This window comes from Tursiops truncatus, chromosome 16 (assembly GCF_011762595.2).
Source record: "Tursiops truncatus isolate mTurTru1 chromosome 16, mTurTru1.mat.Y, whole genome shotgun sequence".
Lineage (NCBI taxonomy): Eukaryota > Metazoa > Chordata > Mammalia > Artiodactyla > Delphinidae > Tursiops > Tursiops truncatus.
In genome coordinates, this window is record NC_047049.1 from 60,238,147 (window position 1) to 60,255,134 (window position 16,988).

At 56.2% G+C, this 16,988-nt stretch overlaps 1 protein-coding gene across 1 annotated transcript in view; it reads right to left on the bottom strand.

Moving 5' to 3' along the window:
• The window catches only part of LOC101316782 (cadherin-23), a 387,052-nt gene that overhangs the window by 26,174 nt on the left and 343,890 nt on the right, over window positions 1–16,988 (bottom strand). Inside the window, exons 21-27 of the mRNA XM_073793692.1 lie at window positions 15,073–15,185; window positions 13,558–13,665; window positions 7,298–7,487; window positions 6,869–7,014; window positions 4,259–4,478; window positions 2,409–2,561; window positions 249–362 (exon numbers count right to left, since the gene is read on the bottom strand). Coding sequence (XP_073649793.1) covers window positions 249–362; window positions 2,409–2,561; window positions 4,259–4,478; window positions 6,869–7,014; window positions 7,298–7,487; window positions 13,558–13,665; window positions 15,073–15,185 — 1,044 coding nt within the window. The remainder of the gene's footprint in view (window positions 1–248; window positions 363–2,408; window positions 2,562–4,258; window positions 4,479–6,868; window positions 7,015–7,297; window positions 7,488–13,557; window positions 13,666–15,072; window positions 15,186–16,988) is intronic.

Genomic DNA, 16,988 nt, shown 5'->3' on the forward strand with positions numbered 1-16,988 from the left:
TTCCCTTTCTGCTTTGTCCTCCTGGTTGTGCAGTGATTTGTCTACGTGCTGCTCTCCCGTATGGCTCCCACACAGCCCCTGCCACACCACCTTGGCAGGTAGCGCCATGTGCCGAGCCTCACGGCCCGCGAGTGCACAGTAGTATACTGAGGGTCTGGTTGCCCTTTCTCCAGTGGCATCAGGGCAGAGCCTTTGGCTCAAGGCCTGGCTCCTGGAAGGCCACCCCACGTGAACCCACTGGTGCCTACCGATGGCCTCCAGGACGAGCGTGTATGAGGCTGTGGTCTCCCGGTCCAGGTTCACCACCGTTCTCACGACGGCGTCGCGGTAGCCAACGCTGAACTTCCCATCCACGTTTCCACCTGTGGGCAAGAGAGAATGAAGCTCTGGTCAGGAAACAGAGCTCCCGGCCAGGGAAAGGGCAGTGGCATCCAGCTCTGCTTCTGAGCCAGGACACTCCAGGGGTGGTCCGGGGGTGAAAGGCTGTGCTTTCCACTCGGCTTTGCCAGGGAAGGGGGTCCTGGGGGACTCTGATGAGGGCGTGGCCTGTGTGGGCTTAGGTGAACTGTCAAATGCCTGAAAATCATAAGGGTCTAACATTCATTGAGCACCTACTGTGTACCAGCCACTTCGTGGAGCATTTCCTCTCATTTGCACGATCACTACTTTGCAGAGAAGGAAAACAGTCCTTTAGTGAGGTTACAGGGTACAGTCACCTATTCGGGGTGTAGGACTCCCAACTCAGCAGTCTGATTCCCGAGTCTGAGTCCTTCTCCACTCTGCCACCTGCCTGTCGGGTAGAAGTGTCTGAGCAGTTAACCTGGGCTGGGGCTTTTATATGTGGCCAAGGACTTTGGAGTCAGCCGAGCGTTCTTGGGCCCTCTGAGTGGGGACTCCTGGAGGCTCCACAGAGTAAAGAGTAGAAGCAGGTGGACAGGAGACATGCCTCAGACAGTCCTCCTGAGTTCTGGGACAGGTGGGAAGGGTGAGGGCCTCCTCCCTGAGGCAGACACAAGCCAGGAAAGGACTCCATCAGAACAGTGTGGAGACCCTTCCCCTGCCAGCTGGGAGGCAGTGTGGCATTCTGGGCAGCAGAGGGCGCCACTGCATCGGGCTTGGGCTAGCTTGGCTCAGGACACAGCACAGCGTTGGGCGGAATGTGCAGAATTAAAATCCGAGAAACCTAGGGCTGCGAGGGCTCTCAGGTCAGCAGAAACTGGCCACTTTGAGGCACTGGGAAGTCATCCTAGGGGCTGCCGCCAGGTGTTCCCTTGTCCTCACATGGTTTGCTCCCGTTCCCCGAGCCTCCAGTATCTGCTCCCCAGTGCCTGAAGCATCATCTACAAGGGACACAACCTGACTCCAAGGGGCAGGGAAGGAACTAGGACACAAGTAGCGCTGGTGGCCAAACCGTGGCTCGTGCCATGTGGGGGTCCTGATAACAGCCTTTTCCAGAGCAGTCTTGAGGACCGGCCTGTAAGGAGCTGGCCTGAGGGTGTAGGGCTCCTTTAGCGGGGGGAAGGAGGGAAAGGATCTGGAAAGGGAGGCAGAGGCCTGGCAGTTCACCTGGGCTGCAACGGTGGACGGGCCGTAGTCTGGGATTCCTTGCTCCGGGGGAGAGGCATCAGGGAGGCTGGTGTGTGCACGGCATGTGTGTATATGAGTGTGCATGTAATGTGGCTGCAGGTAGGCCATGGACAGAGGGAAGATTGAGCCAGTAAAATGGCCGAGGGAGGGCTGAGGAATGTGAAAGAACTGCCCTGCTCCCTGCCATGCATTCCAGCACCTCTCATGTGTGTCCTGGACTGAAGAATGCTGGTAGACTGTTCTAATCCAGGAATGACTAATACGTGGCATGTTTGCCACCACCTACCAAGCCTGCTGTCGTGGCAGACATCACTAATCGATCATGGCTCCCCTTCTACTGTTGAGCCAGACATGGCCTCATAGTATTTCTCCACAGGTCTCTAAGTGGTAGCCACTTGACACTTTTAAGCGAAAACCATTTCACTCAGGGATGTCTAAGCCATCTGCCTCTAAACAGATGCAAATTCTCCTCATGGGTGAAAGGTCCCCAAGGAAGGAAAAGGCCACATTCCTCTAGTCACTGCTTTGTCACCCTGATATGGGGTGGAGTGGGGGGCAGGGCTCCTCCCCAGGAGTCACTGGCTCCACCACCCTCTAGAATAAACTTCAGGAAGTCCACCCCCCCACCCCCGTCCCCCTGCAGGTTCAGGAGGCCCCCAGAGAGCCAGACCACAGGGACCCAGGAGCAAAACCCTGAGGAGAAGTCAAGGGCAAATCCTCAGGGAGACCCCAGCAGCAGCAAAACCCTGATGGCTGACTCAGGCCCCTTCCCCTCTCCCGGCTGGCTGCTCATCCGGGAGGGGGTGGAGGCAGGGCCGGACCTGTGATGAAGTAGCTGAGCTCAGCGTTGAGGCCCACGTCGTTGTCGGTGCAGTTGAGCCAGACCACCCGGAAGTCCCGCGGCACGTCCTCGGACACGGAGACGTTGTATGTGGCAGGGTGGAAGGTGGGTGTCTCGTCATTCACATCCAGCACTGTGGGCAGAGTCGGTGGTCAGGGCTAGGCCTGGCTTCTGCTCTAAACAACCAGCTCCAAAGGCAGTGGCTCGTGCCACAGACCAATGGAAGCACATTTCCTAGGAGTCGACACCTGCGGGTCATGAGCTGAGGGCCCCCATGGCCGCTGGGGCCGGGACAGAGCTGACCAGAGATCCACACCCTCCCACAGCTCCCCACAGCCTCTTTCCAATACATGCCTAACAACGACGACGATAAGTTATGATGACGATGATCACCATTTCTCAGCTCTCCTCAGGTGCCAAGCGATGCTAAGCGCTGCCTCTACAGGACCACACGGGCCCCTCACATCATCCTCACAAGGCAGCCGTCATTAGACACACTATATAGGCGAGGAGGCTCAGAGCAACTGAATGACTTGTCCAAAGTCACACGGTGAGGGAGCGGTGGGGTGGGGGTCTGGGGAAGCCCGTCCCCAGTTTGTCCCAGGGAAAGTAGCTGGCTTTGAAAGCTACCCTTCCTTCCGCACCCCACACAGCCCAGCCAAGAAAGTCTCATTTCCCTTATAGATCTGTGTTTTCAGCTCTGCATGCCAGGCCCCCATTCCTCTGGTAGATGGGGCTTGGGATGACCTTCAGTGAAATGAGCCCCGCGCCACTCCGGCTCCTCTCTGTGATAACGTCAGGAGAAACGATAGGCTCATTTGATGACACGGCTTCTGCTGAGCCTTGGAAAGAAAAGCTGGGGTCCCCTCTGAGAGGACTGGACACCTGCCCTGCCAATCACGGGCACAGATGTGGGTCCTCACACTGGCACCAGGAGCCCACAAGCCTTGGACCAGCAGGAGAGAGAACACTCGGCTCTCTAGTCTTCATCATCTTGGGTCGCGCTTAAGGAGGGTGAATGTTTGTGCCGAGCCGACCACCACCCAACCCCCATCCCACAGAGGCTGGCAGGACCCAGGATGGGACCAGGCCTGTCCTAGAGAACAGGCCACATCCTGCCCATTACACTCTGAACTTACTTCCCTGGGGTTACTCCTGGCCCTCTGTCAACAGCTCATGTCCACGTCCCAGTTTTGTCTTAAGAATTAAAGATACAGCCAGAGTAGATGAGCAACAGTCACCCTCCCTGGCCTGGCCCCGCCCTGATAGAGGGTGGAGACGGTGGGAATTACCGAGAGGGCCCCAGGAAGATGAGGAATCCTAGGGAGCCTGGGAATCCCAGCTGCCCTCTTCCGGGGGTGATGCCCTTCCACCGCGATTCCAGCCATTCCCCACACACGGGAGGGGAGGCTTCCCTTTACATCTCCAAATAGAAAGTCTGTCCCTCCAAAGACGAGGACAAAGGGTTTTGAACCTCCCCTGCCTGCTCGTGAATCCGAGGACGCCACCCCCTGAGCAAGCCCTCTCTGCTGCTGCCAGGATCAAAAAGGGAGACCTTAGCAGTGGGTCCAGGCCACTGCCCCTGGGCTCTGGGACCCTGAAGGCAGTGACCAGGTGGGAAGTGACCTGCTGGCATTTTTGACTTAGTGGAGACAGAGAGGGCTCTGCTGTGTCGAATGGCTCCAGCTGAAGAGGGCGCCCATCGGCAAGGTAGCCTGTGCCGCCTGGACAGGGGACAGCAGTGGTGAGCGTGGGCTCCCAGCCGCCTGCCACTGCCCCAGGGCCCGTGCCATGTGCTCAGTGCAGCAGGAGGCACCCCTGCCCCCTCACCTCGGATGGTTAGCGTGCTGGTGGAGGTCTTGGGGGGTGCGCCCGCGTCGCTGGCCACCACGCGCAGCTGGTACTCGGCGATGCGCTCGCGGTCCAGCTCGGCGGTGGTGACCACCACGCCGCTGCTGCTGTTGATGAGGAAGTCCATGCGGGGCATGCCCACAGGCATGCGGTAGGACACCAGCCCGTTCAGGCCCTCGTCCAGGTCGATGGCCACCACCTGAGGGAGAGGAGGGGCCGCGTGAGGGGTGAGGACACCAGCACTGACGCTCATCCCCTGAGAAGTACTCCCTCCTTCCCGCTGACCCACGTCTGGCTCCAGCAGACACACCTGCCCCCACCACAACCCAGAGCCTCAGGCCAGGCCACTGTCCCCAGCGCAGCCTCCCAGATGCTCTTTAAGGGGGCAGCACGTCAGAGCTGAAAGGTATCCAGATGTAACAAGTGCGGCCGGGAGTGGGGTGGCGCGGGAAAGGGGCTTTTCAGAACAAGAGTCCAGGTCCACAGCCAACCCCCCTTCAAAACCCTGCTCTCTTCGTTAGGAAGCCCTCCCAGCTGGCTCGGGACCCTCCAAACTCGGCCGTCTCCCTCACCCCCGGCCCTCGTGCTGCTGGCTAGGAGCAGCTGTTAACAGCTCAGACCCCTTCAACTACATGGAGCTCAACTACACAGAACGTTTGACCAAAAGGACTCCCTTCCCTGCTTTGTTTTCATTTGTAAGACAACAAAAATAAGATGATATCAAGAACTTGTTTTTAAAAGTCACTTGAGGATTTGATTATTATTTTAAACAGGCCATTCGAGGCCATGTGTAGGCAAACCTCCTTCCAATCCCTACACTGTTCCCATTTGCACCTCTAGTCCTGATGAGCGCTCCTGACTCAAGACCCTGATATGTTGAAAGTTTTACAGAAGACGATTCAAGACATTTGAGAAAAAATGTACAATAATAGTTAAAATAAGAGCTTTGGATCAAGCCAAGACTCTCAGGATTGAAAGACAATGTCAAAGTCATCTGGTCTAATTTACATCCAACAAGTTGGATAAGAGGGTATCCAGACTCAGCATGAATGCTTTCCATGACGGGGGGCTCACTACTTCCAATTTGTCTGCACACAGCTCTAATCCCTGGGGAAAGTTCTTCTGCACATTCAGCAGAGATCATTATTGGTTGAGGTTGTAGAGGGCACCTGGGGAACCGCTGAGCTTGGGTCAGAGCCCTCTTTCTGTATCTGAAGACAGTTTCCCAGTTAAATGCTCCCAGCTCCTCCCACCATCTTCTCATGACTCTGAGACAGTTCCTCTGTGAACTCAGAAGCTGCGCTGGTGGGCATTTCCTTCCTCTGCTGTCTCTGAGCCCTGGAGAACCAGGTCTCGGGGCTCATCGGCTCTCTCGCCAACCTCCCTCCTATTTGGGGGACTTCTCAGGGACTGGCTGCTGTTCCCTGGATCACAGCTCCCCCTGCTGGGCGTTTGGGGAGAATGTTCTGTTGGAGAGAGTGAATGCTCCCTGGATCCTTAATCTCCTTTTACAGACGAAGAAACTGAAGCACAGTGGGCCTGCAGGGCATGGCCAAGGTTAACCATCCCGGCATCCTTAGCAAATGGGATCAGGCTACCCCTGTGCCACGGGCTCCCGCTGTCTCTAGGGTATAAACCCTCACGATAGACACATAAATCACGAGCACATCGGCTACTGTGTATCTCCTGCAATCCAAGCGCCAGGTGGCTTACACAGGTGTCTGATCGAATCCCCACAGCACAGCCAGCCAGGTACTCTTCTGATCCCCATTTCACAGGTGAGAAAATTGAGGCCCAGAGAGGTTAAATAGTGTGCTCCAAGTCACCCAGCACACAGGTGGTGGAGTTGGGACCCACACCCATCTCGATCGTACTCCAAAGCCCATCTCAACTTTGAGGGCTTTCCAGTGTTTCTAAATAGCCCCTGTGAGGGCATCACCTCCCCTCAACCTGGACCTTCAGGGCCTCCCTGACCAGAAGGGTGATGAAGCAGGAGGCAGAGGACCCAGGTTCAAGTTCAGGCCCTACCCCTTCTCGGCTACAGGGACTTGGGAAAGTCTCTGTAAGTCTCCTGAAAAGTGGGGGAATCCACCCGCTGTGTGGCACTGCCTTGGGGTTTACAGGAGAGCACAGGAGAGAGGGGGTTGCCCATGGAGCCGGGATGCCTGGCCTACACTCGTCTGACCTTCTTCGTGTTCTAGAACCACCTATAGGCATGAAGTGCTGAGGGTCTTGGGCCAGCCCTCCACAATCGGGCCCTGAGAAACTGATTTGGCTTCCTAGAATTCTAGTCTTTGTCCCCCTCCCTCCCTCTGCCTTTAACCATCTCCCGTGGTGCTCTCCTTTCCAGACCCAGCTCAAGCCCCTCCTCCTCCAGGAAGCCTTCCACTTCCATCCCTCAGAGCACTGGCTCTCCAAGTCTGGTGTGGAGTGTGTCCCGTCTGATGGTCTCGGGCTGGCCTCCCCTGTCCCGCCCCTGCCAAGTGTCCGTCACAAGGCTGGGCACACAGCACCCACTGCTCCCTTGCTGGCTGGCTGGTGAGGGAGATGACAGACAGCAGGCTCCCGGGCCAGGAAAGGGAAACTCACCTGGTAGACGGAGACCCCCGCAGGGGTGCCTTCAATCACCTCGGCCACAAAAGGCAGGTTCTGAAAGGTGGGGTCATTGTCATTGAGGTCCAAGAGGTTCACAAACACCGTGGCACTGCTGGTGGCGCTCAGAGGGGGTGTGCCACCTAGGGGGGGCCGGGGACAGGAGAGGGAAAGAGGGGTGTGGGAGAAGAAGGGGGGTGGAGAAAGGCGATTCAGTGGCCCTCGATCCCAGGGGCCCCTTCACGAAGCAGCCTGGGCCTTGCACCCCCAGCTCCCTCTGCCCTCTGCGAGGGCTGGGTCACAACTGGGAAGTGGGTGTCACTCCACTCTTAGTCATCAAGACACAGCCCTCCTGGGTAGGTCCCAGGACGCCCAGAGGACATGCCACGGGGGGAGGTCCCCAGCCCAGGCGTGAGGGGCACGTACAGTCTGTGACAGAGACGATGATCTTGCGCATCAGCTCCGCCTCGTGGGGGTCGGGGTTCTCCCGGTCCAGCATGATGTGCGTGGTGCGGATCTTGCCTGTGCTGCTGCTGATGTGGTAGAACTTGTTGGGTGGCTGGATGCTGTACACCAGAGTGCCGTTCTCCCCCAGGTCTGGGTCAATGGCCACCACCTGCCCGGGAGGAACCGACCCCTCCACTGAGCCCAGGCCAGGGAGGGGGTCTCTGTGGCCCGGGCTGCCCGCCCGGGTTGTCTGAGCTCACGCACCGGGCCTGGGCACCCCACTGTCTGGGAGCAGGAGGTATCCTCGCTCAAACTTGGGAGGTGGGTCTCCCTCCTGGCTTCAGCAGGGGGATCTCTGGGGGTGGGGAGGAAGGAGGTTCAGAAGATGAACAAGCACTGGAAGTCCTGGGCTTCCTGGCTTCTCCATCCGCCGTTCTGACTTTAGGTAAGTCCCTTTCCCCACTCAAGCCTCGGCTTCTGATCTGTAAAAGCCACACTTAGCACCCGACAGCATATAGGAGGCTCCCCGAACCTCATAGACACCAGGCCTTCTCCACCTGCTGTGTCAACAGCCTTACGAGGAGGACACCTATAATTAAGCCCATTTCACAGATGAGGCACGGTGAGTCTCCCAAAGTCTCCCAGCCAGGAAGCGGCTCTAGGTCCCTCCGGCAGGAAACACCGCCAGCATCCTTCCTTTTCAGACACGTGGGGTAACGTGTTCATGGAGCTTTTGGGGGAGGAGTCCGTGTAGCTCACGACCACGGACCTCTTCAGGGTGGGGGCTGGGAAGGGCTGGGGAGCCCAAAGCCTTGGCTGATCTTTTGAAAGGATTTGAAACCACAGATTTTGGGAACTGGGTTCCTCCTTATCAAACCCTCTCTTCTTTCCTCTGGAGCTGTAGATTGTGAGGCAATTTGAAAAGAACTGGGCCTCTTGGGACACCAGGGATGACAGGGCATGGGAAGGGAGCCATGGGTAAGTCCCCTGGTCTGGAGGGTGGGCCAGTCATGGGGCTGGGGATAGGGGAGGCTGGAGGAGGGAGAGGCCTGAGTTTCCCTGAAGGGGCACGCCATCCTCGAGAAGGGGGAGGGTCTCAGGACAGGGGGCCCAGACACTCTGGCCCCTGTAACTTTCCAGCCCCTCCCCATGAAGGGATCAGCCTCACTGCTGACCTAACCCAGAGCAACCCACCCTGCAGCGCATTCTCTCCCACGTCCTCACGCCCACCAACCCCTGCTCTGTAGGACCTTCTCTGCCATCCACCTCCCACAAGGGGAAAGCAGAGCTCAGAGAGGCCTGGGCCAGCCTCAGTGTCAGACAACACCAGCCTCGGAGCTGACTCAGTTCCCACCCCGGACAGCAGTGGCACCCACCCCTCCGCTCACCCCCAACCCTGGCTGCAGGGGCCACTGCGGCACCACAGGTGGACAAGATCAATGGCGGGTGGTGACCGCAGTCCCAGGGGCCGCATCAGGACGGTGTCATTCTTAACTCCAGAACACGTGGCGATGACAGCCTGGCCGTGTCAGCTCCTTCATCTTACTTGATGTGGGGTCTTTTGTGCTTTGGCGGCAGAATCTGTCCCTCCTCTGGCTTAATCCTCAGCCCGTGGTGTCTCAGGGGCCATTAGACCAGAACAGACAGATGGTTCGCCTGCTCAGGGTGCCCATCTGCCCCTGGGCCCCAGGGAGGTCAGGGAGAGAGGCCAATGTTGGCGCTGAACTCCGAGCCACTCTGGGCCCCTCTTCTGCTTCAGAGTGGGACATGGCTCTAGTCCCACCCCAGCTGCTCAGCCCATCTCCTCCCTTCCCAGCCTTGCTGTGCCAATGGGGATGGGGGAGGCCCCAGCCTTCCAGGCCTGAGCAGCCCTCACTGTGCTGCGGGCATGGTGCTCAGTTTCCCTGCCTCTATAATGGGGACCCAATCACCCCTGTATCGACAGCAGGGGACAAGGCTCTCCTGGTATCATTTCAGCCAGGCAAAGTCATCCCACTGATGGACAGAGGAGACCAGCAAGCCCTGTGTTTCTACAATGCTCCTCTCAAGTTAGAGGAGGGAGATAGTTTTTATTCCCATTTTTCTGGATAGGGAAACTGAGGTACAGAGCAGTTAAACCACCCGTTCCAGGGCAGCAGCCTGTTGCTGAATGTGCTGAGATACCTTCCACTACCCCTGAGTGCTGGGGTGGGGGTACCTTGGGCAGCTGCTTCAAGTGACCATGGTTGGGGGTGGGCACTGACTCTTGGCCCCTTGGCCCACTCGCTGGTCATGGCATGGAGGCACAGGAGAAGGCAGTGGGCTGGGACCCCTCCTGCAAGCTCCCTGCTGGGCGATCGTATAGAATCTCACCACTTTCCCCTCATTATTTCCCATTTCATGCTCGTCATTTTTCTCCTGGCCTGACGGGGAATAATTCTCTCCCTCTCCCCTCTCCTCTATTTTGCTGGAGGGCTCTGAAAGGCTCTAAATCAATGCCTATCAGCCAGGTCCTGGAAGGAGGCTGCAGGAGCGGGGAGGGAGAGTTGGGCCAAAATCTCACTTGCAAACAGAGAACGGCCACTCTGCAAGCTCGCGCCCGTGCGGGTTGGACGCCCGCGGTGCACACGTGCACACAGACACCTCCCTGGTCAGCTCCCGGTGCACACGATCGTCTGCACACAGCTCTGAAAAAAATCACTGGACTCACCCTGCACTTCAGACACCAGGGGCAGTGGCCAGGGCTCCCTCTAGAGGGGCCCTCGGTCACACACCCTAGTCTCCCTCTGACAGGGAAGACTCGACCCCACCTGGTGGAGTGGAGAGCCAGGTAGGGTGGGGATGAAAGGCGAACAAGTTCATCAACAGCTCTCATTCACAAATACTGAGCGCTTACAATGTGCCTGGCACTGTACTAGGCACTGTGGCTCAACAGTGAACAAGTCAGATGTGATTCCAGCAGCGGGGGCAGCTGATGGCGACAACAGCTGTCATTTGCTGACCACTCGCCGTGTGTCGGGGTACTTTGTGTATTTTGGCTCATTAAGTATGACTACAACTCTACCAAGTGAAGACTTTATCCCCGTTTTCTACTTGAGAAGGTGGGAGCACAGAGAGGTTAAGTAGCTTGCCCAAGGTCACACAGCTGGTAAGTAGTATGGCTGGAATTAGAGCCCAGACATTTTAGTACCAGAGGCGCCCACTTAATCACTGAGCTATACTGCCTCTTAATAAGCAAGCAACCTAACTAACAGATAAACACGGATTGTGTGGCCATCTCTGAAAGAAACGGAGTGTAGAGAGGTGGCATTTTGAGCTGGGGCAGATGGAGGAGAATGAGCCAGCCATGGGAAGAGCAGGGGTGGGGAGTAGAGGAAGAAGGGCACCCTGCGGGGGCAGGAAGAGCTTGCGCAGAGGCTCCAAGGTGGGAAAGAGTTCAGCAGGTTTAGGAAACTGAAAGGTGTGTGTGTGTGTGTGCGCGCGTGCACGCGCGGTGGCTCTGAGAAGGGGGGTGGGAGATGAGTCAGCAGGTAGGCCAGTTTCTGTTCAAATATCACCTCCCCCTTGATGTCACCTCTGGGTTAGCTGTTCCCTGCCTGAAGCCCACTTTTCTCACACCTCAGCCACAACGCCTACGTCACCCAGGGCCGTCGTGAGGCCTTAGAAGGCCCCAGGGGGCCCCCTCAGAGGTATTACAATGGACCCATGTATATATGCGTACATACATTTCACGGCTCTAAAATCTGAAAGAATTTTTATGACTATTCCTTTTGAAATTATTTTGCTATGACAAGCTCAGTTAATGTGGGCTTCATTTCTGCCATCCTAGCAATCATCACACATAACTGGGAATTCCAGAAAATCAAACCCACAATTTGTCCTCACATGCAATGAAATTTTTACGCACATTAAATCGCGTCATTTCTAAGGTTGTCACAACATGTTTGGCAGATGTTTAATATAACAAGCTTTAATTGTGATTCTGCGCTTTTCTTTTTGAAATTCTGAGTCATTAACATTTTTTTTTTTTTTCAGGGCTCAAACACCACCGTGAGTCACTGAAAAGCTGAAGTCCCCCATCCCTGTGGCTGCCCCAAGCTGGGGGAGGAACGGCCATGTCCACTCTACCCTGAGGGGTGGACACACATGTCCATCTCCCCAGAGTTAAGGTGGGGCAGATCCCGTGGGCCGGGTGGGTCCAGTAAGGACTCTGGCTTTTACACAGGGTTAAGGTGGGAACCAGTGGTGGGTTTGAGCCTAGGAGTGACACCAAGCTCCCTGAAGGCAGAGAGGAAACTTGCTGCTTCCCGTGCCCCTGCCAAGCACAGGGTCTGGCCCATAGTAGGTGCTCACTGAAGGTTTGTGGAGGTTTCCTGGAGAGTGAGGGGGCACTGGGCAGCAGGCCCCTGGCCCACTGTCTTTACCTGCTCATGGCTCGGAGGATGTGAGGAAAGGCTGGCGATCCGGAGAAGGCTACCGGGGACCTGATCTGGGAACTGCCCAAGGCCAAGTGCAGTCCCAGCCGGGCCGAACTACTTTTTGCCTGGCAGGTGGACTCTCTAATAATGGCACCCCTGGTTGCTGTTCCACGCAGCCACATTCTCTCCTCAGTTCCCTCTGGGAGGAATTTCTCAGTCACGTAAAGCAAAGGTAAGAGTTGACCAGACAGATGTTCACAGGTGAATATTCTGCCCCAGTTCTTGGGGTCTCTGGCTGGGGTTGTCCTAGTCTAGACCCCTAGTGTACATGAGGTGGCAGCAGAGAGCGCCCATCGGATCTGTAGCCTAGAGAGCACAGAGGAAAGGGCCTAGGGGAGCTGTTGCCAAATCTGGCTCTGAGCTGGAAGGACGCTCCCAGTCTGGGGCTTTGAGAAAACACAGATTCCAGATCCCTACCCCGGCCCCCCCCGCCCCCGACAGGAATCCTTGCAAGGGGGACCCGCCCACGAGTCGAGAGTCATTCGGATTTTGAACTTGTACAAAGGAAGACAGGACAGATGTGATGGCCATCTCTCTCTCTCTCTCTCTCTCTCTGTCCTTCCTTCCAGGCTGACATCCTCTCCCATCTAGACCAGGTGGACCTTGTCACTACCGGCTGTGGTTGATGTGGTGTGGGGCAGGGAGGCTAGGCATCACCACGCCAAGGTTGCTTGCACTCAGTGTGGGGCAGCCTTCCTGGAGAGCTGGATATGAAAGTTACTATCTCTTCTCTCATCCCACCTGAGTTCTCCAGTTTTCCGGGACCTGGGCCACCTGTCAGAGCACCACTGAGCCAACAGAGGGATAAAGGCCAGGTGGGACCTGGGTTTCAGTCCTGACACTATCTCTTACTATCTTACTAGCTCTGCGACCTTGGGCAAACCCCTCAAACGCTAACTCTCCATTTTCTCCATCATACAGCGGAAGCAAGGAATCCATCTGCCACGTGGGACCACACATGCACAGCATCTGGCATGTCCCAGCAGGGCTGCCGTAATCTGTCAGGTTCATGTCTATCACAGGGCTGGCTGGCGTCCGTGGGGCCGGACATCTGGGGAGAAGCCTCCCTGAATGAGGCCAAACGGGGCACAATATGAGGGCGAAAAGAAAGCCTCACAAATGTGAATCCCAGAGCAGAGCGGATCGAGTGGGGTCTTTGCTCAGCTTCCTCAGGACTCTGCTCTCCCTTCTGGACGCCCTGAGGTTTTTGGCTGTGTCTCCCCTCCCCTACCCTGAGTCAATTCCCTGCACGCAGCACACACAGGAGCCTGTGAAAACCTGGAACATCCCGTGCCAGAAAGTCCCTGAACTCTGAACCCCTTGCTGGGGCAGCCCTGGGCCAGCTGACCCAGGCCGATGGCTGCAGTGATGGAAGTGGTGAAGGAAGGCTCTGAGGGCAGAGCTGAAGCTTGCGCGATCTGAGAGGGGGACGGGAGGTTGGGGGCTCTCCTGAGGGGGTGGCCGGAGTCCTAGGGTCTCAGTCCTAAGGGTGGCTATGAGCTGAACCAGCCCTAGCTCCTCTGGCACTGTCCTTGGGCTGCCTGTGCTCCTTTTGACAAAGCCTGGAGTCCGCTGTCACTGAGGACTGTGTGAGGGCTTTCCCCCAACCTCTGACTGCCTTTCACCATGCAAGAGAGTTTCTGGAACTCTGCTCCTAGAGCTGGCTCCGAGGGAAACATTAAGTCCATCAGCACCACACCGGCAGGTCCTTAGGGCTCACGTGGGAATGGCAGACACCCCGCGAAGGGCCGCCTAGCCGCTCTGCCTCCCACCGCCACTTACTGTGGTCACGTCAGAGTCTGGAGGGGTCATCTCCACCAGGTTGATGTAGTAGGGAGCGTCCTTCCATCTGGGGGGGTTGTCGTTGATGTCCAGGAGGGTGATGTTCACCTGCAAAGCCACAAGGGGCGCTGTGGGACGCGCCTAGCTGAGTTGTGCGAGGACAGTGCCCACGCTGGGGGACACACTCAGATGCCTATGGGGCACCTTGGCATTAACTCCACCAGGTCCACCCGCTTTGGGGGCCTCGGAGCAGGGCCTGGGCTTTCAAGGACAGGAGGGAGCCACGACCCTTCAGAGGGTTTAGGTGCTGTCCCATTAGGAGGCAGAGGAATGGATGAGATGACCCCTGAAATCGTTCCTGTGACTTGGGGCTTGTTCTGTCCACCCCTAGTCTTGGCTGAAGGTGACCGACAGCATGCGGGAGGTTTGGGGTGGGGAACCTGATAGAATCCCTAGAGCTTCTCCCGTCAGTCTCAGCTACAAGCCAAGCAATTTCCCTGCTCACCTGCCACCCAGGTAAATTATTTATAGAGCTCGGAGTCTTATTAGCAGGGGCCTCCCATGACGGAATAGGGCCCTGGGGATTTTTCAGCCAAGTGCCTGGCCGAGTGATAGCAACCCCAGCTCCTCTGGCTGGGTCAGGATGCGGGTAGCTGCTGTGGGGGGGATGAGGACTAAAGGAGAGGTCAGGAGAGGGCTCCAGGTGGAGAGCAAATGAGGATAAGGAAGGGACCTGTCAGCTACTCTTCCTGTTTGCTCTCCCACAGAGGGAGTGTCTCACTCCCCCACCCTCTTCTGCAGCTAAGAGCTCAGTCAGGATCCTCAAATGGCTTTCCTCTAGCTTCCTACTCTCAGAGGCACCAAGGCCTTGGATGGGGCTCTGGGCCTTCCTGGGTCCTACTTGCTCATGGCAGGGAAACCTAGGCATCATTTCTCATCATCTCTTGCAAACCTAGGCTGCAAATGTAGGGATGGGGTGGTAACAGGCTCCCGGAAACCCTCCAGGGCCCTGCTTCCTGCTCTGAGCCACTCTTCTGAGAGGAACACCTGTTCCAGCTTCTTGGCAGGTGCCAAGGCAGGGAGGGAACTATGGGGCTCATGCCTTCTTCCCGGCTGGTCTTTGGAGGCAGGAGAGGGAGTATTTGCTCCTCCGGAATGCCCCCATGTCCCAGGTGGGAATGCCTCTTTTTTTTGGCCGCACTGTGTGGCTTGCAGGATCTTTCCTCACCAGGGATCAAACCCGTGCCCCCTGCAGTGGAAGCATGGCATCCTAACTACTGGACTGCCAGGGAATTCCTGGGAATGTCTTTCTTTCCATAGCTGTGGAGGCCCCAGGGCTGACCTTGGCTGACAATGAATTGGTACCTGCTACCCTCCCTCCACTTCCACAAGGCCTCACACTGCCTTAGGACACAAGCAACCAGGGGCCTAAGTGGTGCAAGCTGAAGATGAGCTGGGGGCAGCAGCCTGGCTGGCGAGTGGGGAGCTGGGGGCAGGGGAGGGCCAGGCACTCACAGTGGCGATGCCGGTTTTCTGGTTGTGGCCCACGCCCCCGTCCACTGCCCGTACGATAAGGATGTACTCAGACTTGGTTTCACGGTCCAGCAGGGTGGTGGTGGTAATTTCACCTGCAGGAGAGAGGGGTGCGTGAGAGAGGGTTTGGGTGGGCCAGGGAGGGATTGGGGAAGGAGAGAAAGAGCAAGTGTGCAAAAGAGAGACGCTTGCAAGATCCAGTGACCTTGCTGCACATGTGTGAATGTACAGGTGTGCATGGGGGGTGGTGAGATGGTGCTCACAGGAGAGAGGGCATAGCACCCACGCCTTGGGAACCCGAATCCCAGAGCTGGGCAGTATAACCCCGTGGGGAGGAGGTATTTTCAGATGTGGGAAAACCTAGGTTGATTATGGAGTTAGGGGCTGGAGAACAGGGCAGGAGGGACATTTGGCCTCAAGCTCACTCACAAAGGACCTCTCACTTAGACTGCTGACATTACCTCACTGGCTTTATCAACTGGAACTAATTACTTAAATTCCCTGTGCTTCAGTTTCCTCATCTGGTTAAAAAGGAACAATAATAGGGCCTACCTCATAGGGCTGTTATGGGATTAATTCACCTAATTTAGTTCTAAAGCTTAGAGCGGCACCTGGCACTATTTATTCAAATGGTCACAGAAATACAGCAACAGGACTGAAACACACCAAGTGCTTCACGCATGTTCCAACTTGTGGCTCATTCTAGATAGCTCAACCTACAGCGCACTGAGATTTAAGTTATAAAATAATTGCCTTAATTACCTTGTACGTGACATAATTATAATGCCTTGAATTTTCTTTAGCGTATAAACAAGTTATTCTATTAAATATAAACATTTAAAATAGACCTTAATCTCTGTCAGCCTGTTTTGGGCTTTTCTTTGTATTTTGGTGTAATTAAAGTGTGGAAGTCATCTGGCAGTGGTGTGACAGTAAATGTTTGACAACTGGCTCCCTAAAGGAAAAAAAATGGTATTTGCTGATTTCCATAGTTATAAATATTCCCACCAGGGCCTTTTTTTTTTTTTTTTTTTTTGCTTGCGGTACGCGGGCCTTTCACTGTTGTGGTCTCTCCCGTTGCGGAGCACAGGCTCCGGACGCGCAGGCTCAGCGGCCGCGGCTCACGGGCCCAGCCGCTCCGCGGCATGTGGGATCTTCCCGGACCGGGGCACGAACCCGTGTCCCCTGCATCGGCAGGCGGACTCTCAACCACTGCGCCACCAAGGAAGCCCCCAGGGCCCATTTTAAGCTGCCCACTTGATGGCATTGAACCTGGAGTTGGGAAGAGATGTATACAGTTGGCTCTCGTGAGCAGGTGTGAGCCAGCACAAGCCAGCTTCAGTACAGTACAGTAGCCAGGTCATCTACCATCGCACGTGGGCCACGGGAAAGAGCTGATGCTTTGAGGACAGCGAAGCCCAGATCTGAATTCTGATTATGGCCCTTTCCAGATGCTTGGCCTTGGAAAAGTCACTTAATTTCTTTGAGCCTCAGTTTTCTCATGTGTAAAAGAGAGATTAGTATGCTTTCAAGTAAGAGCTTTGGAAGGATTAAATAACTCTAGGTGAAGTTCCCAACACTCAGAAAATGCTCATTTCCTTCCAAAGGACAGTGAGGGCTCTCCAAGGGCAGGGACTGTGTGCTATCCCCCTTGCCTGAGCTGTGTGACCTGGGGCAGGTTACTTAAATTCTTCGTGCTTGATTTATTCTACCATAAAATAAGGGAGTGGGGCCAGTGGTCCCTAGGACTCTTTCACTCTCAAATTTCCCTTCCTGCCATGCTGGCCCGTCTCTGGCCTGTGCAGGGTTGAGAAGGGAGCTGGGGGTGGTGCTAAAGCCAGGAACAAAAGCCTGACAAAGGTCTGCCCGCAGAGCCACGCTCCTTGCTGGGGTGGTGC